Here is a 22887-nt window from a genome sequence, read left to right on the forward strand (position 1 = left end):
TTTTTTTTTTAATTTATTTATTCAGGGGAGCCTGGGTGGCTCAGTTGTTAAGTGTCTGCCTTCGGCTCAGGTCATGATCCCAGAGTCCTGGGATCGAGTCCCACATTGGGCTCCTTGCTCCGCGGGAAGCCTGCTTCTCCCTCTCCCACTCCCCCTGCTTGTGTTCCCTCTCTGGCTGTGTCTCTGTCAAATAAATAAATAAAATCTTTAAAAAAAAATTTATTTATTTGACAGAGAGATAGCACAAGTAGGCAGAGCAGCAGGCAGAGGGAAAGGGAGAAGCAGGCTCTCTGCTGAGCAGGGAGCCCAATGCGGGGCTCGATCCCAGGACCCTGGGATCATGACCTGAGCCGAAGGCAGCCGCTTAACCGACTGAGCCACCCAGGTGCCCCTAGCCTTGTTTTTAATATATTATTTTTGCAGTTATCTTTTAAAAAAAAAAAGATTTTATTTATTTATTTGACAGAGAGAGAGAGAGCACAAGTAGGGGGAGCAGCAGAGGGAGAGGGAGAAGCAGGCTCCCCGCTGAGCAGGGAGCCCGATGTGGGGCTCGATCCCAGGGCCCTGGGATCATGACCTGAGCCAAAGGCAGCCACTTAACCGACTGAGCCACCCAGGTGCCCCTATTTTTGCAGTTATCTTTTCATTTAAGACAGGTACCGGTGGTTTTCCAATTTTCTTTTGAAGCTAATTTATTTTATACTTTAAAATGTGGGTCATTTGAAATAAAAATATCAAATATTGTATACCTCATTCACAAACGTGGCAAGAATTTTGAGACTGTGCTAGAATGACTGAAGTTCAGGAGACTCTGCACTAGTGGGACTATTTATTTAAATAGACCTCGAAGTGAAGCCTTTTGTCAAGTGGAGAGAGCACCTTGGTAAAGCACATAACTGTCTCTTAGTTTATTGTATGAGTTTACAAGTTTATCTAATAGTAAAGTCTCGAAAGACAGTCTTCTCTTGCTCTTAGTTTTTGCAATACTTGTTTTTCAAGTTCCTTCTTTATTTACTGATTTGACAAATATTTATAAAAAATCATTAGGCAAGCACTGGGATGCAGTAGTGAAATAAACAGACAGGGTCCCCGACATTGTGAAACTTGCTTTCTTAAATCCTTTCTCCTTCGCCTTTCAGAGGCTGATCAGGGAAACCAAAGGCCTCTGGATAAAATTTAAATGATGCAAAAGGTAAAGAGGAGATAAATGACTTTTTTAAAAAAGTTATTTTAATACAGTCACAAGGAGAATTTATTTTATTTATGTCCTTGGAGTCCTCTTGGATGTGTACTTTTCTATTTGAAACATTTTGCTTATTATTTTGGTAAAATACTATGTACCTATAGACATAGTGATAAACTACAAGACCTCCTGAGGTTCCTTCCAACTTTAAGTACTTGAGGTAGGGCATCACAGACAAGGGGCGCTGCTGTGGCCAGAGTACCCACTGATGCCGGCACCTCTCCGAAATTAGACATCTTTTACGTTAGAGGTCACCAGTGAGCAGCTGCCTGAGTTCTGTTCAGTCACTGATGTTTCTTGTTTGGCTACGTGGTGTTTTAACAGTTTAAAAAAATGAATTTCCAGCATGTACAAGTCAGGAGATCTCACGTAAAAAAAAAAAAAATCAAGACGGATTTCTTGTTTATTTTGAAAATTCACGAATCCGGCACCACCGAGACAGCTTTTCAGAATGGCAGAGTTGGCTGTTGCTGAACAGTGACTGCCTTTTTTGCGCAGAGCACAGGCTCTCATCAGGTCATCTTGCTTAACTCATTCATGTTACCTTTCTGGCTCTGGTGGGTATTTGCATTTGCAACTCCTGCTTTAGCCACTTGGAGCCTGGGCTTCATGCGGGAGAAGCAACTAGAGAATGTGAGCGTTCCTCCCTGTGCTAGAGGGCTAAAAATGTCATTGCCCTCGAAGCTCAGAGCGTCCAACTGGGTATATGGCCTGGTCTAGTAGATGTAATTCTGGACCCAGGAGGCAGAGATCAGGGTCCTTTTCTGGGCTAGTGCTAGTCACATTATCTTGGATCCTTTAACAAAGGAGATACTATTTCCTCTCTTATCTTTCTGTATCAGTTAGGGTTTTTGACTGTAAGCAACAGAAACAGATTCTGGTGAATTCGAACCAAATGGGACTTGATTCAAAGGATATTGGATAACTCTGTGGTATCCAAAGAAGAGGAATGATCTCTACTCAGAAAGTTCAGGAAACCAGGAATACTTTGAGGACCGTGGGTGGTAGGAACCAAGGAAATTGATAAATGGCCTCCAAGTTTTTTCCCTTTCTTTGTCATTCTTCTTAAGTGTCTCAAGTCCTGGAAAAGCGAATCAGGTTGGCCTGGCCCACATCCTTCATGGGAGAGAGCGGGACACTTTATTTAGTTGGCAGTCTCTCTAAGACTGCATACAATAAAAGACTTCCCTGAGAGAAGGTTGGATGTTGTTACAGGAAAGGGGGACGGGGTCTGGATAGAAGGCAGCCAGACAACAGATGTTCACTACACCTCTTCTCAAGGCTGTCATGGAAGGCATTCAGTATACACTGCCAAATGCCATAGAGGAGTAAGGAAGTAGTATTTCAAGTTACGTGAGGACAAAATGGTGAGTGTGCTCTTTAAATGAATGAAGGCCTTGGCATCAGTCAGATAAGCACCAGTACAAAGAAAGTAACAGGTTCATTCCTTTTAGCATTTGCTTTGGGTATAACATCTCTGAAGACGCCACACCAACTTTAAATGAAAAACATGTCTAAATCCTCAAGATTTCTATTCCAGTTACATGAAGATAAATACGTGCGATGAAAAGTTCTAGCATTAAAACTTGAAAGGCATTTGCTCGCTCACATTTCAAGTGCCAATAGAATCCTCTATATTGTTTTCTTAATTGTTTCTTACATTACATGAATTTGCACATTGAAAACACATGCGTGCAAAACGAGCATACAGGAGTGAGTTGTAGATAAAATTGAAATGACACTTTCAGATTTGAGTTTTGATGTAATGCTCCTTGTTAGGGTGAGCGGGGTATGATGTGTGGGGCTTCCACTATTTCTAAAGGCAACATCTGACGTTTTCCAATGCTCGGTAGAAGCTGGAGTGTTCTTGTACTCACCTGTGAGCCTAATTTGTCTTAAGGACCGTACCCGTGACCGTAGAGTAAGTGATTCTTCCTCAAATCGGAAGGCTGCTGTGCACAAGAATCCCTGTACATATCATTTGAAATATGTCGTGGATTTTTAAAGCTGGAAGGCTTCATTGAGACTGAATTTGATTTTAGTACTCTTATTGTTTCTTTCTTTGCAAGCTTTTGATTTGCAACAAGCAAGGAAAATGAGTGAACCAAAAAAAAAAAATTGCTTGCATGGCTGGAAATAGAAATTAATGATTCAAACAGGAGAGGCAGTGCAGAAATCCTCAGCTGGGTGGCAGGAAACAGTGAGCGAAAGTCAGAGACTGCTCTTTTTTAAAAGGCAAAACAAACAACTCACAGTGAAGTGAACGTGAAAATCATTTCTAATAATAGCTCATGGGAGGCAGTTCCCAGGAAAAAGACTGGTGGTGCACTGAGGAAATTAGAGTGAGAACACACAGTATCTCGATGTGTTACTTAAGGCAATGGAGCTTTTGGGTTTACCTTATGTGCCTTGTACATTGATTAAATACAAAATATATGCTGGCCATTTTTGACCATCATTTACTGTATTGATTTGTTAGCAGGGGAACTGTAATAAAAAAGCCATTGATTTACTGTCCTTATTTGCTTATGGGCTTTTTTTATTATTAATTTTTCCTGTTCTCTCTTTTTTTGGACCATTCCTTCTAGACAAATGCTGTGCTTCATGAAGTTAGAAGAGAGGGGGTCCCCGTGGAACAAAGGACTGAAATCCTGACTGCCATCCTTGCCTTGCTCACCACACGTCAAAACTTGAGGAGGGAGTGGCATGCCAGGTCAGTTCTCTGATGAAATGGGATTTGTCGTCCCTGAAAACACCGCGACGTATTCGGCTGAGCCCTTCCTCGCAATGGGTCTTACGCCTCTCATTGGAGGGGCCATGAAAAATCAGCAGGTTACAGATGCTCTCAGCCAAAGTTAGCTCTCCTGCTCACGGTACCTACTACATTAATTGTAATGAGCCATGATGTCATCTGTAGGTGTATATGATTTATCCCCGAGTGTAACGTTTCGCATCAATGGTTGCATCCTGAGCATAACAGAATAGAAGTAGCTGATGCTGAAGGACCCTTTTAATCACTGCTCTAAAAGACTAACATTGCTGCCTAGTTAGGGCAGATGTCTGGGAAATTCACACAGTGCTCCTACATCACTCAGTGAGAGGCAGTTTGCTTGAAAGTGGTCGATTTATCAAATCCCAGTTTTAGAATTGGCCAAGTAGGAATTATGTTGGCTTCAACCTAGTTTCTTTGCTTATGGACTTACCTGTGGTTAGAAAGCTGTTACTGGTAGAAAGTTTCTATAAATCATGAGTTTTTGCAGAATTGAGGCTTGCGTACTCTAGATTCTGTTATCCTGCTCTTATTTGAGAAACAATTGATGGGTGGAAGGCAGAAACTACTTCCCCCAAACGTTAGGGTTACCCTTTAGATCTGCGCTTGGTAAAAATTGCTGAATTATCATCTGTCTCTCAGCAAGAGGGAGAGGAATCAGGAAGATCATTCTGAATTTTTGTCTCTGAGTCTTATTTGAGGCTTAAAAATCCTGTGTGCCTGGGAGTCGAGAACATTGATAGACATAATATTTCTCCAAATGAGTTCATGCAGCAGAGTTTGTAATAATTGGTGGCTTTACTAGTAACAGTTATCATGAAAATTGGTTTGTCTGAACAAGGCTGAAGACGAGCATTTTCCAAGAAAGGAGACAGTTAAGAGTATGAACTGTGCATTCCAACTGGGTGTTGGAAAGCTGCTGCTCAGGTATGTGTATTATCTCTAAACTCAGACTTGCATTAAAAGAATAATTTCAAAATTCACCTTGATACTCTCCCCTTCCCCTCTTTTTCATAGTGTAGTCAGATCAGAGTAAATGACAGTTTCAGCTACAGTAATTAAATAATCTCCAATTTAACTTTTCTTGTATTCCAATTTCAGCATATATATTCATTCAAGTATGCATATTTTATTAAGTACTGGAATATCCGTGCGGGGACACCTAAGATGTGTTTCTCTCTGTGTTTAACCTTTTATATCTTTCCCCCCCTGGTGATTCTTACTAAATAGGAAAGAGAGAAAGAAAGAATTTCCCTGTAATCTCTCTTCCACCACCTCCCACCCCTGCCCCACCATCCCTCCAAAGACAGCACAGCTCAGAGACCAAATGTTGAGGATGGACGTCTTCTGTTGAGTGCATTTGGTTTGTTAACAATAATTTCCTAGTACACCAAATCATCAGACAACATGCCCAAAATGGCCTGTTTAAAGGGAGTCTGGTTTCAGCATTTCTGGCCCTTACTGCTAACAGTTTAATCAGGAGCTGGAGCCAGTGTTGAAGTTGATGGAGTCTAGCATCTGAAACAGAAATTCTCAAGTCCTTTGTGGTAGGGGAGGAGAAAAGAAAGAGCTTAGCAGCTGACACTCTGCAGGCCCCTTTAAAACTAAACACCCGAAAGCAAATTTCAAGAGGGTCATGTCTTGAGAGCTTAGAAGGAAAAGTGTCTTCAGAGTATTAAATAACCATAATCCTCCCCCCCACCCCTTCTCCACCCCCATTTGATGTTTCCCATCCCAGTGACCTATCTAAAAGACTCATCCATATGATCTGTATAAACAGACTGTTACCATACACCTCTCTTTTCCTCATCAAAGCATCCCCTGACCGTCTGGAACCGGGCACTGGCCTGAGTAGCCATCAGGCCGGTGGTGGTGAAAGTTATAAAACATCCACCACCGTGCTTCCCGAGCCGCCTGTGTTTTAGAGATTGGCCCATTGTGTACTTTGGAATTACACGAGGAAAAATGTGCTTTGACAGAAAATAATTAGCGCTCGCCAAAGGCCAAGCAATAGGTTAGAGTATTTTACTTTCATCAAAGCTATCAGGGGATCAGTTAGATTAGATAATAGAAATTTTTTCCTCTGAAAGTTAAATACAGATGACTCTAATTACCTTCTATTGCATGTTGGAGAATGCGTTATGAATAGTACAACTTCAAGAAATGTAGGTCAGCGGAGACTTTCGTGGGAGGCCATTGTCATAAAGGGCCCCCGCCCCCGCCCCCGCCCCCGCCCCGCAGGCTCCCCTGCAGTAATGATATTAGGGAGAATATTTTAAAGCCGAACTTGTAACTGGGTTTTAAAATACTTGTCTCTCTCTCAGGCCAAGAGCCGAGCCATTGTTTGGGACTCCCTGAAGTCTCTTAAACTGAAAGCATATGTTCCCTGTAATTTAGCTTTTTGAGGAAAGTGTCACTTCTGCCTAACTCGGGGTAACCGAGTTTGTCACAGTGTCACACAGCCCTGCGGTTCCAGAGGCACAGCTGAATGCCGTGGGTTTCCTTCCCCAAGCTCGGTAATCCCAGAAACAAGCCTCTCCAAATAGGCTTATTAGGGCTGTCTATTCACTTCCCCCGAGCTGAATGATCCCAAGTACATCAGGAGAAGCTGTGTGGATGCAGGGTAAGTGTTAACAGAAGTGGTACAGAATTTCTGAAGATTTGGCTTTGTTTATACAATCCACTCTGCCTGATGGACAGCTTGTTACAGCTTTTAAAGAACTGGGCAAGCCCTCGGATCTGACCCCTTCTTGACCTCCGCAGCCCAAAGGTCAGTCTGCAGCTAATAAACCCTGAGGTTCTTAGGGTCTACTGTAGGAAAAGGCAGGAAAAGAGCAGCTGCAGGGACTGGGTGTCCCGGGTGAGGCTGCGTGAGGGTCACTCTCTGATAATGAAAATGATTACCAAATTATATGGAGGTTTAACCGCAATAGTGAGAGAGAAGAGGGTGGAGCCCCGCGTATTAGGTCTGATAAATGAACTGTGAAGAAGGCCCATCTGGCTCTCAACGTCTTGTCTCCCCCTCTCTCCCTACCAAGGGGAAACATTTTAAAATAACAGCAGTACATATAGACTCAATGACCCATGCAAGGAGCTGGAATGGATTAAGATTTAATGATGACAGTGGAAGAAATTATCATTTGAAAAGTGCGCTGAAGAAAAGGTAGAGCTCCATGTCCCTGCCTGAGTTGTTTTTCTAAATAAAATAATAGCAAAACATCGGCGCCTTGGTTTATTTTCCGCAAATCCCTAGCGCCTTTCCTCGATTGTGGAGAATTTTGAGGGCATGTCTGTTGTGGAATAATTATCCATAGCCAGCCGAAGGGAAGGAATGGGCTTCCTTTGCCTTGAACACATCGGAATGAGAGTCAGATATTTTATTTTCAGCTTGCTCGCTCAGTTGAGCGAATGTAGGTAAATCAAGCGTTTGAGAAAATGCTCTACAAAAAAATTGCGTTCCACTTCAGCCTCTGGCCACCGAACATCACTCATGTTTGGATACTGAATATCCGTGTCACTCCCAGACACTGTTTTGTTCTTACCACAACTTCGCGATTTCTTGTCTGTAAAAGGAAGACAAAAGCACATAATGTTAGTTGAGTAGATGGGTTTTTTCCTTTCTTTATTCCTTTTTCAAAGAACCATCATAGCGATGTTAATTTTTGCCAACAGTGGGCGGGTCATAAGCTGCTTGTTCACTTACTGTTAATTGATAAGAGTAATCTACTTAAAGCTCTCTCCCAGCTCCCTGTGAACATAGAGTGTCCTGGCTTCCGACCAGCAACGTCGGGCTTCACAAAGCTCCGTACTTCTCCTTGGGAGACGGCGGGCACAGCCTGTGACTCTGTGCTCTGAAACAAGAATGAGTTGAGTCCATTAGCATTTTTGTATGTTTCGTATACGTACCACACACAAAACACTGCGTGAGAGACTGGGCGTGAGAAAATGCGTTCGGCAGCCAGTTGAAGCATGTATCTGGGGATGAGATTCTAGCAAGTTCCCAGAAAGGGGCCGTGAAGGCAGTGGAAAGGAAGGCGGGGGAACCATCATTAACCACAACAGAGCGGCAAGTTGCTCCAACCCACTCAGGAGCGTATTTCACTGTAGACATCTTTGCAGACTAGAATTGCTGTACTATTGAAAATCCTCTTATGGTAAACTACACTGTCTACATATACAAGTGTCACCCAGACGGTAGTTATATTTAAAATAGAAACAAAAAAAGCTTCTAAACATTATCTAAAGTCAGTGTATGTTTCATCTTGGGTTTTGACTTGACCATGTCTGCCTGGGGGGAGTTAGAGTGAACCGAGAGCTAGGTGGGGGCTAACATGGGGAGTTGAGGAGCACTTGTAGAATGAACGGTGCTTTTTAACTTGGAAACAGTGCCTTTAAATTTTTGCTAAGTAAGATGCAAATACAAAAAAGACGAAAGCCAGGCCATTAGCGGTTTTTTTTCCCCAATCAAGATATAATTCACAAAATATAAAATTTCATGTAACATAAAATTAATCATTTAAAAATGTACAATTAAGTGATTTTTTTCTTTTTTTAGTATATTCACAAGATTGTGCAACCATCACCATTATCCAATTCCGGAACATTTCCATTACCCCAGAATGAAACCCCAGACCTGTTAACAGCCACTCTCAATACCCGCCCCACTTCTCCCCATGGTCCCTGGCAAGCACCAACCTACTTTCTGTCTCTGTGGATTCGCCTGTTCTGAACATTTCATGTAAATGGAATCCTACACTGTGTGACTTTTTTGTATCTGGCTTCTTTTACTTCACACAGTGCTTTCAGGGTTGATCTGTGTTGTAGCCCTATATAAGTACTCCATTCCTTTTTATTGCCAAGTAATATTCCACTGTATGACTAGACCACGTTTTGTTTATCCATTCACTGGCTGCTGGACATTTGGGCTATTCGGCTATTCTGAATCACCCTGCTGTGTACATTTGTATACAAGTTTTTGAGTGGCACGTTTTCTGGTCCTCTGAATGTAAACCCAGGAGTGGACTTGCTGAGTCATACCATCACTTGAGGACTTGCTGGACTGTTTTCCACATCCGCTGCCCCCTTTTACGCTCCTAGCAGTCATACACAAGGCTTGCAGATTCTCCACAACCTCACCGACACTTACTTTCCTTTGTTTTTTGGATTATAGATATCCTAGGGTTGTTACTGTGGTTTTGATTTGCACTTCCCTGGTGGTGAATGATGTCTTGAACATCTTTTCATGTGCTTATTTAAGACCATTAGGTTCTTATTAGGGGATTTAAAAACATGGCCTATGTAAGCACTTACCCCCTTTAAGTGGGAAGGAGCTCACGGGCCTGTTAGGGGTATATGGCATATTGAGGGAAGGGAGCTTCAAATGAAGTTGTCATGAAAATACAGCTGGGCCCATTTCCCTGCTCCCCTGGGTAGGCCCGGCCCTTTGTTTATTTGCAGGTGGCCCCGCTTATTTGTTTTGGGAGACCCCCTCCCCATTCCTTCTCCCCTTCTCATACATCTCCGTTACAACGCCTCTGAGCATTGCACACTGGATGGGAATGTCACTGATTAAGTGGAAACTGTCTACGTACAGCTTCTCCACTTCTAGACTCAAATAGGATTTTCAAGAGTCCCGTAACAGACAACTTCGTTTGGGTCCAAGGAGCCTTTAAATGGTGCTGAGAACAGTTTAAAAAATGTTTATGGGAGTTCCTTAGAAAAACTTTCGGAACTACTTGCTTCCAGTTAAAATGAACTCGCTAGATCTAGATGGCTTTATATACGTGTCTTCCCCATATTGGGCTTTGTCAGCTCAAAAACCTGCCAAGTTAGCCCTTTTTCTGGACAAGAGAACCATTTTATTATTGACCATCTTATCACTGACCATAGTCACCATAACCTTTACCGTCTCGTTTACCTCTAGGACTGGATCCACTTTGGATGGATCCATCTTCATTAGGGCTCCAAAATCTAGCTGTTACAACCTTTTCTAAAGCAAATCAGCTTCAGAACTGTGATCTGGGTGCAGCAAGTAAAGCAGTTTGTGGAAATTACTTCTGTGGACCCGTTCTGGTTCTAAGACTAGCACATTAAGGTTCTCTCTGTGGAAGTGTGGTCTCTCCTTTTTGCCTCCTGGCTGGCCTGAATTATGTACAAAACTGACAAGTCGATCCAATCCAGTTTAGCGATGAACTGTTACTTATTGAGTGCTTGTTATTTACAAACAACTATGCTAAATGCTGTGGGAAATATAAAGATGAGCATGGTACAGTATCAGTTTTGAAATAATGTGTCGTTGAATGCAGGGGAGGGCAGGACAGGGTAATGGGAACACAGTGGCTAGTCTGCAGACTTCCATTCTTTTTCTGCAGGCACCTGGAAGATGACTTAGCCCTGGAGTCTGCCCCAAGGGAACTTACAGTTTGCTAGGAGCTTACAAAAAGGAATGACCTGATCTGTATTATATATGTACTTGATTTCGTTTTGACATTTTGTCGTTCCTACAAGAATGTAAACTTGGTGAGGGCGGGGGATTTGCCTGCTCACCAGCCGCAGAACCTGCAGCCCAGCTCACTCCTCTGTGAGAAGGAGGAGTGCCCTGGGTGGGCAGGGACCCTGGTGCCCGCTTACCACAGGCCCCTGCATTTAGCACGGTGCCTGGCACTCAGATTTACTCAGTGGCTGGCTGAATAGAATAGCTTTCCTCTCAACCCATTCCTGTATTCATAAGTACTCTGAGTTCCTTCTTAATTTTGAAGAGGAATGACCATTTGAGATGCGGGCCTGTTGCTTTTTTGGGTGCATATTCATCTCCTCGTGCCAGAGGTGGAAACCTAGAGATTGGATGTGAGGAGAGATCTCTGATATGTAGTTCTTTGGTGTCTAAGTCCCAAGACTGCACCCTGAGCCCTGCTTCCAGCCTGAGCGAGGAAGGACGCTGTGTGTGCAGGCTGATTCGGGTACTTGAGGAAGAACCCAGAAGCGAGCACCATGGAATTGAGCTGGGACCAGGACAAACAGACAGGGTCTTGCTCCTGAGGCAGCTGTTCCTGATCCCTGGCCGTTCCTGGAAGTGAACTAGAACTGGCGGGAGGGGAGAGGCCTCCCTAGAACAGTTTCTCTGCATAAGAGGATGATTTTTAGGCCAGGAGGGGCAAGCTGAGTGTAAATGTGACCTCAGGGGCGCCTGGGTGGTGCAGTCAGTTAAACTGTCCTACTCTTGGTTTCAGCTCAGCTCATGATCTCATGGGTCGTGAGATCGAGCCTCGCATCGGGCTCTTCACTCAGCATGGAGTCTGCTTGAGTTTCTCTCTCCCTCTCCCTCTGCTCCTCCCCACCCCCCCATGCGTGCTCTCTCTCCCTGTCTCTCTGAAATAAATACATTTTTTTTTTTAAATGTGGCTTCCAGTTTGCATTTTACCTGCTCCAGGCAGTTGCTTTCTGCTGGTTACCTGCTAATATCCTGATGTGCCTTTCATGGTATCAGTGCAGTGATGAGCATCAGCCTTGGTGGCTTGACATTTGGGCCAGAACTTGTTTGCCGCCCTCGAGAACTGTGGTCACACGAAGTGGAACCACCAGCCCTGAGGACGGGCTAGGGGATGACGAGGCTGTTGTTACTGTCTTCTGAGACAGCGTGTGACGGAGTCGTCTGACCATGGCAACTGCTGTCACTCACGTTAGAGAGAGGGGCTGCTGCTCCTTCTGGCTGAGTTAGTTGGAGCGAGAAGTTGCGCATCCAGGGTCCAGTAGCTGTCCACTGCAACTGGCTGAGTTTGGTTGCGGGCTTGGGGGAGGAATAAGTGAAGGAGCTTCCTGGGAGAAACAGGGAGGCACTGGCCTGCCAGTTGCCATTCCTGCCTCTCCTTTTTAATGCATCTGCCCCATCTCCTTTAATAATTGCAGTCTCCGCTTTCTGCTGCCCTTAGCAGAAGAATGTCCTTTGTGTGTCCAAACCAGATTACTCCATAAAACCCGGTAACTCCATAAAACCTCCTCATAAATGTGTAGGAATTGAAACATTGTATAAATTTAGAGCAAGGATTAAATGAGTCTAGAGCTAGGGTTACCTTTTTTTTTTTTTCCGAGATACAGCAACTTATCTCAAGGAGGCCAGTGTTGTTAATGTTATTACCATTGTTACTGTCATTATTTGAGCAGTTTTATGGGAGACAAAAGCCAATTGACTTCTGCACATCTTATTTGTAAAATCAACACACAGGCTTCAGTGTGAGCTCCACTCCTGGCAGATTCTGACTGTGATTGGTTGCGGACTATCTCTCACAGGCAGTGCTTCTTAAACTTTTTGAAAAAGCATTGATGAATCCATTTATTTATTCAGCAAATACTTACTAAGGGCTTGCTGTTTGTCAGGCACTGTTCCGGGTGCTGGGGATGCACCAGGGAAGCACACTGATGAAAGTGCCTCTCTCATGGAGGACAGACAGCTGTGTGCCTATGTGCGACTCTGAAAATGTCTTTCGAAAAGTGTACGTCAGTTACCATGTCCTGCATATTCAACGACACTCCGTAGAACCAAAATATGATCCTGCAGTCGAAAGATACAACATTCTCTTTCCTGACCTGCATCATAAAACGATCACTTGTTATAAAACTTGCTGTCCTAGTTCTGGTGAGTCATATTTGTGTGAGCCATTCACAGAATACCAGTTTCTAAGGAATGCCATGCTGGGGAGGGGGGGCCCACAGCATTCATTTCTCCTTAGACAATCTGCACTCTGGTTCCCAGTGACTTTTCAGAAAAGGTGTCACCTTAGAGGTCTTTGCTTTGGGAAGGCTCAAATTCAGGCCAGGTTACACTCACAAGTGTCACTTAAGAGAGAAGCTGTGCCTATCTCTGAGGTGGGTGGGGGATTGCATGTGTTAACGCACTCCAGTCGTTAATAAACGGTGGTTATGGTTACCGTGAGTGAGCTGTCAGTCATGCATTGACTCAGCAAATATCTATCGAGTGCCTAGCTGGTAGCAGACACTATCATAGGCCTTGAGGTTATAGAGATGAGTAACACTTGACTAGGGAAAATGTATTATGCAATACCGTATAATTAAGGCTGTGAACGAGTTTCAGTCAGGATACTGTGCAAAGAAAGTGGGAAGAAAGGGAAGAAAGTGGCCGGCTCTCCTGGAGTGTTCTTGTGTGACCCTCATTATACGCCCAGCCACTGTTGGGGGAGACTGCTCCGCTACAAGTGGGTAGGGAGCGATTTGTCTCCAGAAGGGGTGAGAACTAGGGGAGAAATCTCTATGTGATTATGGGTCATGGGATAAAATCTGGGCTGCTTTCCAGAGGGATCTAGTTCTCAATGATAGATGGCGGGGGGGGGGGGGGGGGCGGTGCTTTGTTTCAGAGCAAATGTCATTAACATGGCATGGAGGTTGGGAGCATAGATTCTGAGCGGGTTGCCTGGGTTCTCCCTCTCTTCCCACTTTCTTTGCACAGAATCCTGATCTGAACTCTTTCACAGCATTTATTATACTGTATAGCAGAATACACGTCTATAACTCTAAACAGTTATAGGGAAGTTACTTAACCCCTCTGAAGCTCCGTTTTCTCATTTGTAACTTGGCGCAGGGGATAAATAATATTTCATAGGGCTGATGAAGAAATCCCATGTAAAACACCCCAGAGCAAGTACCTGCACCATACTAGGTGCTCAGTAAAAATTGCCCACCACCTTTAGATCAAAACAGAAAAGTCAAGAATAAACCCAGCCACGTTCATCCTTTGAGAGCATGCCCGCACGTAAAACCCCAGCCTCGTGGTAGGGGCCCCACCTTGCTGAATTGGCATAGGGATGCATACTAGACGGATTTTGTCCTGCGCTAAGCACCGTCACACAGAATTGACAGAGGCCTGAACTCCAGTTTGAATCCTATCTCCAGCTGGCTACTAACTCGGGGCCTGTCACAGACACTCAGGGTCCCAGCAACTTCATCTAAAAGAGCAGCAGCTCCATCCAGGTGACCTGGAAGGCACCTTCCCACTGGACAAGGTGCGGCTCTGTGAGTTAGATCCCAGGGAGCAGCTGGAGGTGGGGTAGGTGTTCCTCCTGATGGCTTCACCCCTTCTCCCTCCACTGTCCTTGAAACCTGCAGTTGTGCTCATTTTAGTAATAATAGCAGCTCACATTTATTGGGGACTCACTAGGTTCCAGGGTTTTAAATGGTTTAGGAGGCAAGAAAACAGAAGCAGAGAGATGCAGAGTAACTTGCCCAAGGCAACACAGCTAATGGTGGGAGTGGAAGTCAAGCCTTTGTGGCGCAGCTCGGACCCGGGCGGAAGGCCGCTGCAGGAGCAGCCAACGGGGCTCTACAACCACTCATAGTTCATGTAGTACTTTGATGTGGGTCCCGCAATACAGGGATCACAGTCTTTCCAGGATCCTACCCCGTGTGGAGAGGGGCACGTGTGTATCTGTAAAGGTGTATTTCCTCCGGCACTTAAACGTGTTTGGCACTTTTTTGTTGTGGGTGCCCCTCTCTCTAGAAAGAAGTAATTTCCAGCCCATGCCTTATGAATCTCCCTGCCTTAAGTCTCTTCAAGGAATGTTATTACCTTTATAGCTATGTCCTTCTTTTATATTGGTTACAATCTTTTAGAAAGTGGGAGTAGGGGCGCCGATGAGAATATCAAAGTTTAGCCTCCAAGAATCTGTAAATCCTCTAAGTGGAGTAATTTGAGGCCGGGTTGGTGAGTCAAGGCTGATTTGAGTGGGTTCCCTTAAGGTGAACGGGGAGCATAGAGTAGAGCTTCTACTCTATGATGGGTCCGTCACCAGCTATACGGTGTGTTTCCGTCCAGGAAACCATGTACCGCGCACGGAGAGTCATGATCTTACTTTCTCTTGGGATGTCCGCAGGGCATTTTACCAGTTTACGCCCTAACGTGTATTCCAGGTTACAGATGAAAGTTTGACTCTGCATTCAGCTGAGGAAGTAATGGGGGGCGGGGGGAGGAACAGTCCTTCCGGCCTGTAGGGGACACTGTTGTATCACACATCAGAATGAGTTTCCGCCTCTTGTCTCAGGACAGAAAACAAAACAAACAAATCAAAACCCCAAAATAGGTCAATCGCCTTCACATTACTTATTGAAATTATGTGAGTGATTCCAGTGTGTTTAGAACAGTCACCGCTGTCAGGGTATCGATCAGGCCTCCTCGTATCTGTGCACGAAAGGAATCGTTTAGCGTTTCTGTCCAAGATGGGAATGATTGGCACTTTTCTGATTAGCTTTCTCTCCATACTCTCCTCTGGACAGGGTCCTTTTTAGTTCAATAAACCGTTAGGTTTAGTGGACTTATCTTCATTTTTCACTAAGACATGCCCACGTCAAGTTGAAATGCTCGAGTTCTGTCGTATTCTAAATAAACATCGTAAGCCTTTTAAGGGCATTTTGGGAGTTCCGAGTCTCTTCTTTTTATCCATATCTTTTTCTTCACTGGAAAAAAAAAAATGCTATTTACCGAGAAAATGAAGTCATGTCTATGAGGCAGGCCTGTGTAGGGCTCGGTCTTAGCGCCAGGAAGCTCGCTGCCAGATGCTCAGCACGGCTCTCGGTTCGGCGTGCCTCTCTTCCCAGACTGTAGACAGCCTCCACGTCCGTCCCGGTGCCCCGTGGCCTGGCCAGCAAAACCTCCGCCTTCCCTGCCCAGCTCTGGCCCCTTCCCTACCGGAATACGGGCCCTGGAAGGCGATTGTAATTAACCCTCGGAAAGCAGAGGTTTTGCTAAGGCAGCGTGCGCAGTAATGATTTTGTTCGCTTGCTTCATTTCCAGTTTCACCATCAATTACGCCATGTGTTTCATCCAGTTGGTGCTACCCTCCCAGTGTTAATTATAACCTACAAGACTGTTACAGTTAATTTTATGGCAAGCATATTGTCTCTTCAAGGCTCCAGAGCAGCTCATAAATTATCTTGAAGGTAAATGTAACTTGGGGAACTAGTTAGGAAAATTCCATCCATCTCGCTGAGGAGCCGCAGCTGCTGCTGGCAGCTGCATTGTGAAGGAACTACGGCGGGTCAGGCTGAAGAGGGTAGGCCCAGGCTGTCACCGAGGAGAAAGGCTGTCCCGGCCCTGTCAGACAAGTACCTTCTGCCAATCCCTGGTGGTTTCACTTTGCAGGCAGGAAGAGGCACGCAGCGCGGGTGGATGGTCCCCAAGCTGTCTGTATTCATTACTTTACAGAAACTTGTTGTAGGGAGGCAGGTCCGGAGACCTTTCCTCCTCTCTGTTGTCATGATGTTAGGCATCATCCGCAAAGTGCGAGAGAGATAACTCTATAACCAACTCCGGGCCTGGGCCGGGTGACGGCAGCCCCCGGAAGGCCCGGGGCTTCAACGAGCCTTTTATTTGTGGTTGGTATTGTTCATATAATCTGATAAAGTGAGATTTCACTGTGAACGAACGTACTCTAAAATTGCCTACTAAATAAATTAGCAGGTTATCTTATTGGGATAATAAACACACTCTTTTTTTCTGTTTCCTCACACGACGTCTAAGCTTTACATTTCAGCCCTCGGGGCTTTAGCATTATTATTTTTAATGACTGAACACAAGTCTTTCATTTAGCTTGTTTGTAGAGTTACTGTAAATGATCTTTCTGCTGTTGGTTCTTCATTTGAAATTCTGCATGTTAGGCCTGCTTGGAGAGCTCTGAGGGGCCCCTGAGAACCGGGAGCTGTATTAAGCGCAGCATCTCCTAGCACACGGCGAACGGGCTGTGGCAGGGAGGTCGGAGACCGTGTGTCAAGTCCCGAACCTCCGCTCCAGTTGGAGCAGAGCATGCACGAACGGTGCTCCACAGCTCTGCCTCGTCCCTGAGCTGCTGGTTTCTCCCTGCATATTTCAGAGCATTTTCACGTCTACCCAAAGACATGCAAGACCATCAGCCCTGGGCTGTGTAACTAAGAGAATGAGACTGATGTTGAGGGGGTTCGGAGGCCACATGCAATGCTGAGATTGCGTCCAAAGTGGCCCTGGGCTTTCCCAAGGAAGTGTCCTTCTGAGCGCTTACTGATAGCAGCACGATACCTGGATATTTGTGAGTTTTCTAGTGAATTCAGGCAAGAGGTTGCAAACTCAAATGTCTGCAGGGCCTGGCAGGTACCCCAGATGAACGAAGCTGGAGCCGGGGGGCGGGGGGGGCGGTTGAAGTGAGCGGGAGGGGCACACCCTGTTGGAAATAGACAGCAGCTCTTCAGCCTTGCAAGGAGGCTGAATCCGTGTTACTAGGTCCTCTACATTTTCAAGAGAAGTAGAAAATGGAGATTGTATGTACTTATGAAGTCTTCTATTTAAATGTTAGCAGAAATTCTTTTTTTATATGTATTTTTTAAAGATTTATTTATTTGAGAGAGAAAGGGAGAGAGAGAGCACGCATGCGCCTGTGAGCCAGGGGAAGGGTAGAAGGAGAGGGAGAGGGAGAGAGTCTCAAGTAGACTCCATGCTGAGCTTGGAGCCCACCGCAGGGCTCATTCTCCCCACCCAGAGATCACGACCCCAGCTGAAACCAAGAGTCAGATGCTCAACTGACTGAGCCACCCAGGCGCCCCAGTGTTAGCAGAAATTCTAATGTTGTACCTTAACATTCAGGTGAATTAATCAATGCCTGTTTGGAGACTGGATGGTGTGGGTAGGATTCTGATACAGAATGGCAGTCCTGCCTGCTTTCAATGAAAACTCTTTGCAGCTTTCTCACACTTCTCAAGAATAGAGACAATGACCCCAGCCAGGAGACCAGAATGCCATCTGGGGACTGCCTTCTGTGACCTTGTAACATGGTTCTACTCTGTGTGGGTTCTTGCTTGGAGGAAATATCTGTGTGTGTGTGTTTATTTATTTATTTTGCCTCTCACTTGGCGGTCTCTCGTCTTTTACAGAGAAAGCATAGGAGAGTTTTTAGAAGTGAGTGAGGTGTATGTGGTGCTCATTGTCACCATAAAAAGGATGTCTACCAAAATGTTGGCAATTTTGAATCTGATGAAGGGTTTGATTCTCGGGGGCGGGGGGGATGGGCAGGGACTCCACAGCATTTCTCCTGTTGCACCCCCCGGGTTTATGCCTTACCCCCAGCTCCACCACGAGAGACCCAGCTGTTCTTTCATGGCTCAAAGAGTCATGTGGTCAGAATAATCTTTGAGTCTCACCGGTTCGGACTGATGCCCACGTGGAGGTGTGGTCTGGGACGTTGTTAAATACATGGGGGTTTGATCTTCTGGAGAAGAGGAAAATATAAAAACAATTTCTTTAATAAAAAGCAAAAAGTAAACGTAAACCCTGGCCGCCGCTGCAGTCAGCTGTTACGCATGCGTGGCTGAATTTCATTGTAAATATTTCATAAGGGCTGTTAGAATGCAGCCGGGTTGACATCACAGCCCCGGCTGTACCAAAGGAGCCATTTCACTAAAATAAGCCAACATTTCTAAAGAAACATGAATTTCTAATGTAAAGTTAACATCAGGTCAGAAAACCCTGTGGAAGAAATGTCTGTATCAATGTTTATAATCTCTGCATTTATGGATTTGCAGTTTGTGCAAAAAACTCCCAAAGAGACTTTATTTTGGTTAAATAAGACCAGCTTGTGAAATAGTCTGTATATCCAAATCCGTCCTAACCCAGGGTCTTGGCAGCCTTTTGTATAAATAATGTCTTTTCCAAAACATGTGTATCTGAAAAAGGAAGAGGGAAATTAAGTGGCACACCGTGTCTCTGGGTTGCCATCAATTGACAGGATCCTAGAAACAGCAAGTGAAGACTGACAGTTCGTTCATTCGTAGAGCAAATTACAGAGCCGTACGTTAATTTATTGATTTAATTGAGGCATGGAAGGTTGCCGTGAAGAACAAAATGTTCACCCTCCTTTCATTTTCCTTCTTTTTTTTGTAATAAAAGTTTAGTTAAGCGTGCCCCCCCCTTTCTTTTTGTGGTTGTTGGTATGTCACACAAAATATGTATGAGGTTTAGAGGCACTTGGCAGAAAAGAAATGAAAGGATATTCACATTTTGTAAAAACTTAATCCACGTTCACAGATGGTCCTGTTCAGGTGCTATTTTAATTATGAGGTAAAGAACAGCCCCACACAGTTGGAAGTCGTCTTAATAAATGGAGAGGGGCTTTTTGTCTTCAAGCGTCAAAAAGCCTTGTTACTGAGAAATTTAAATACTTTGTGTTATAGGGGAGAGTCTCAAAATGCCCAGGATACTTGGAGAAAGCAAAATGATGGGCTCTTCTAAAGATCAAATGAGTTCACTAGAAACGTTTTACAAGTGTGTGGCTTCTGAGGCTTCCTTAATATTGGTCGTTTTAGCGATGGCTTTTCCAGTGGTACATGTGTGCTGTGGATATGTTCATGTGATCAGAGGGAAAATAAACAGAATAAATTGCAAGTAACATTTAAAAAAAAATTTAATCCCTAATGGAAGTATTTCTTTAGAGTTCTTAAGCTCAAAGGGCTGCTTTGCCCTTCAAGTGATAGAGTGGTCCGAAGAACTAATAATAATTCAAATGCTGCTCTAACTTACAGCTTGCATTAATAACACACAAATAGAACAGTCTTCTTATTAAATATTAGTAATATAATAATGTCTTACTGTTTTTCCCTTAGTAGGGAATTATGAGGACCTCATGTTAGGACCTCAGTGTCCTGACATAGTTAATTATCCATGGATAATGGTTTGCAACCATCGCCATTGTGAGTGATGCAGCTTTGTTGTTGAGGGCTTATTAAGTGTTTGCAGACTCAGGTGCACTGTACCTATGCACTCGCCTACAGAAGCAAACAGCTGTGTTTTCTTTACCATATTATACATCACATAGAGCGTCTCATTTATTATAGCTGAGCTAATGATGCAAGCACAAACCTCTATGTCCCATTCTCTATGGCAATAATATATTTGCCGTGGAGATGTTAGCTTGTTTTTCATAAGTAATTAATCTTTTCTTGTACCAAATGTATCACATGAAAACGGGTTAGCGCCGGGGTCAAAATACATTTAATCCGGTCTGCAGAGATTGGGCGAGACCTCTGGATAGAGTGGCATTTTTTTCTCTCACAAGGGCCTCACCCTGTCTGCAGTCCACCCACCAACACGACGCTCACATTACTAGGAACTTAGGTTGCTAAAAGGGAATCGTTTTCAGTCCTTGAGCACCGATCAGGATTCAGACCTGAGTACGTGCTAAGTGAAAGAAGCCTAGTGACAGTCATCCACGTTCAGTCCCTTGACAAGGCTGCGTGTTGTCCACGCAGATAGTTGTGGGTGGTGGGTTTCTGTCAAATCTGAAATGCCTCCCGGTTCCTGCATAGGTAGGCCCTTCTCAGATGTGCCAGGGTCTAGCTCAGACACTCCTCAATTGTCAAATACACTAACCGGGGGCACACACGGGTTTTTTGTCATACCCTTCTGAATACTTTTTAATTTTAAGAGTATTTTGTTTTGGATTAGAAAAGCATAATTAGCATTTGGAGCCGTGGTCCTCAAATGATATTGTTGAGGACAAGAGTGAAGTCAGTCTTGAAGTTTTGGGGTTAAAAAAATTTTTTAAGTTAATTTAAAGAAAAATGCTGGAAATACAACGTAGGGTGGTTCGTGGATATCGCTAGAAATCATGACGGGGGATCACATCATCAAAGTTTAGGAAACACTGGCCTTACACACCAAAGGGGTCAAGAAACATGTATCTCAATCATAATGATGCTGTTGATTATGAAGAAGATGAGGATGATCATCATCACAATTAATGATAGCAGCTAACTTCAATGACTCTTTATTCCATACCAGGTACTCTTCTAAGCGTTTTACCCATATATCCTTATTTCCTCTTCAGGCCACCCAGTGAAGGAAGTGCTACTTTTATTTCCATTTTACAGTTAAGGTATCCAAGACCCAGAAAGGCTAGGGAATTTACCAAAAATACCATAGGTTGTAAGTGACCAAATCAGAACTTGAGCCCAGGCAGTGGGGGTCTGGTGTCCTCTTTTTAATCATTGCATTTTCCTACATCTTCATGGCTTGAGAAATATTACCTTCTGTCTGTTCTCTAAAGAAGAAGAAAGGTGGAGAAACATGAAAACATACAACGCTGCGTATAACGGTATATCTGTTACTTATGTTATATAAATGGTTACTGTTTGTCTTGGCTTGGTATTTGTATTTATATTACTTGTAGATATTATACATACTCACGTATAATATAATAAAATGCAGTGATCCTCCATGTGCTGTGAGGGCTCTAACCTGAGCTGCTGATGAGGCCCTGCTGTGACTATATTCTGAGTTCTTGGCTTCCTTAGACAGCATCCTGGATGTATACTAGAACACATGCCTTAGAACTTGAAATTCTTTATTTGAATTGATGAAAAAGGGCGGGAAGGCAGGGAGAGTATTACCTTACTTTTTCAATTACTGCCAGAGAACCTTCCGAATACATACTATGTGGGGAGAATTAACATTTATTTCTTACTGTCCAAGGGCCTCTGGAGCAAAAAATCTTTGGCAACTTCTCTATTTCTGTACTTAGAAAAGCATCCTAATTCTTTTGCCTATTCACTTCAAATATATAGAAATATTATTTAATCTTGTCTGAAATGTAAAGTGAAACTCTTCAGCAAATAGCATGGTTATATGCCCAGAAAGAAAAGCTAGAAAGTTAACCTATGAAAATCAATCTCAACTCTGAACAAATGCGCTGAAATGAATAAAAGAACATAGCCCACAGGACCCAGATGTAGGTGGGAGTTAGGTCTCCCAGGTCCCAGAGCCAGACCAGAGGCACACATTTGAAGTTCTTCCGTGACCCTTGCTTTATCTTGATTGAAAGTCCCAGAAAGATGCTCAAGCAGGCAAGAATTTGCATCTTTCTTTCTCGTCTGATGTTTTTCTAAGCCAAATTGCTTTGTTTTCTTCATTAGTATTTATGACGAATTATATTGCACAAGGAGACTTGATTGACTTGGGTAAGGCGTTAAAGTATGGAGAAATGTGTAAACTGGGCTACTTAGGACACCCGCCCAGTGCATGTTTCCCAGTTAGCCTCCCCATGGGCCAAAAGTCCACACAAACAATTACTTGTGAATTGTGAGGTGCTCAAGGAGGAAAATTGCAGAACAAAGTGGGTTGAAGGAATTTATACTTCTGTCATTTCCAGTTGAAGCCAGGGGCTAAAACTCGTGTCTTGCACCATTGTAATCTACAACCATTTAATTTGCTAACAAGACTTAACTGATCAGGATCTGCAGCCTTCTCCGCCAGTATAATCAAAACAAGAAGCATTTGGCTCTGGAGAGTAAATGTTGTCGATCTTTTATTTTGCAGCCCCACCATTTTCTCTCTGGCAGGCTGAGATGAAACAGAAAGCTGATATTTGGAGCCACTGGAATTGCAGGCCTTGTAATTTTGAAATATCCATTTTATCCCGTGTAATTTCTTCCCTAAGATTCCTCAGTCTAAATCTGATACAGGTAGGAGCCAAGACAAACAGTAACCATTTATAGTCATCCAGACCAGTTTGAATTTCACCCTAATGTAAAGCAAAGAGAGTTTTTGGCTTCATTTCAGGTGTGTAACAGGGGTAGAAAATGCATTTAAAATTTAGCAGCAAATGTTACCATATGTTTCCATAACAACTGCAAACTTTTATGTTAGAAAAGCAATAATATAAACACATAGGAATCTTGGAACAGTAAACTATTAATTTACCAAATATAAAAAATGCAGCATGAAGGGGCTTTTATAGCCACAGAAGCCATGAGGGGGCCCAGCATCCTGTGAATTTCTCCATTATGTAGCAGAAAATACTGCCGGTTGGTTTAAATGAGCAAATCTTTTAAAATTATAGGTACAGTGTCAATT

At 43.9% G+C, this 22887-nt stretch overlaps 1 protein-coding gene across 2 annotated transcripts in view; it reads left to right on the forward strand.

Moving 5' to 3' along the window:
* The window catches only part of FTO (FTO alpha-ketoglutarate dependent dioxygenase), a 371139-nt gene that overhangs the window by 210079 nt on the left and 138173 nt on the right, over positions 1-22887 (forward strand). For both annotated transcript variants that reach the window (XM_032424110.1, XM_032424111.1), the window contains one exon: positions 3832-3956. In XM_032424110.1, the coding sequence (XP_032280001.1) occupies positions 3832-3956 (125 nt within the window). The remainder of the gene's footprint in view (positions 1-3831; positions 3957-22887) is intronic.

This window comes from Phoca vitulina, unplaced genomic scaffold (assembly GCF_004348235.1).
Source record: "Phoca vitulina isolate PV1807 unplaced genomic scaffold, GSC_HSeal_1.0 scaffold30, whole genome shotgun sequence".
Lineage (NCBI taxonomy): Eukaryota > Metazoa > Chordata > Mammalia > Carnivora > Phocidae > Phoca > Phoca vitulina.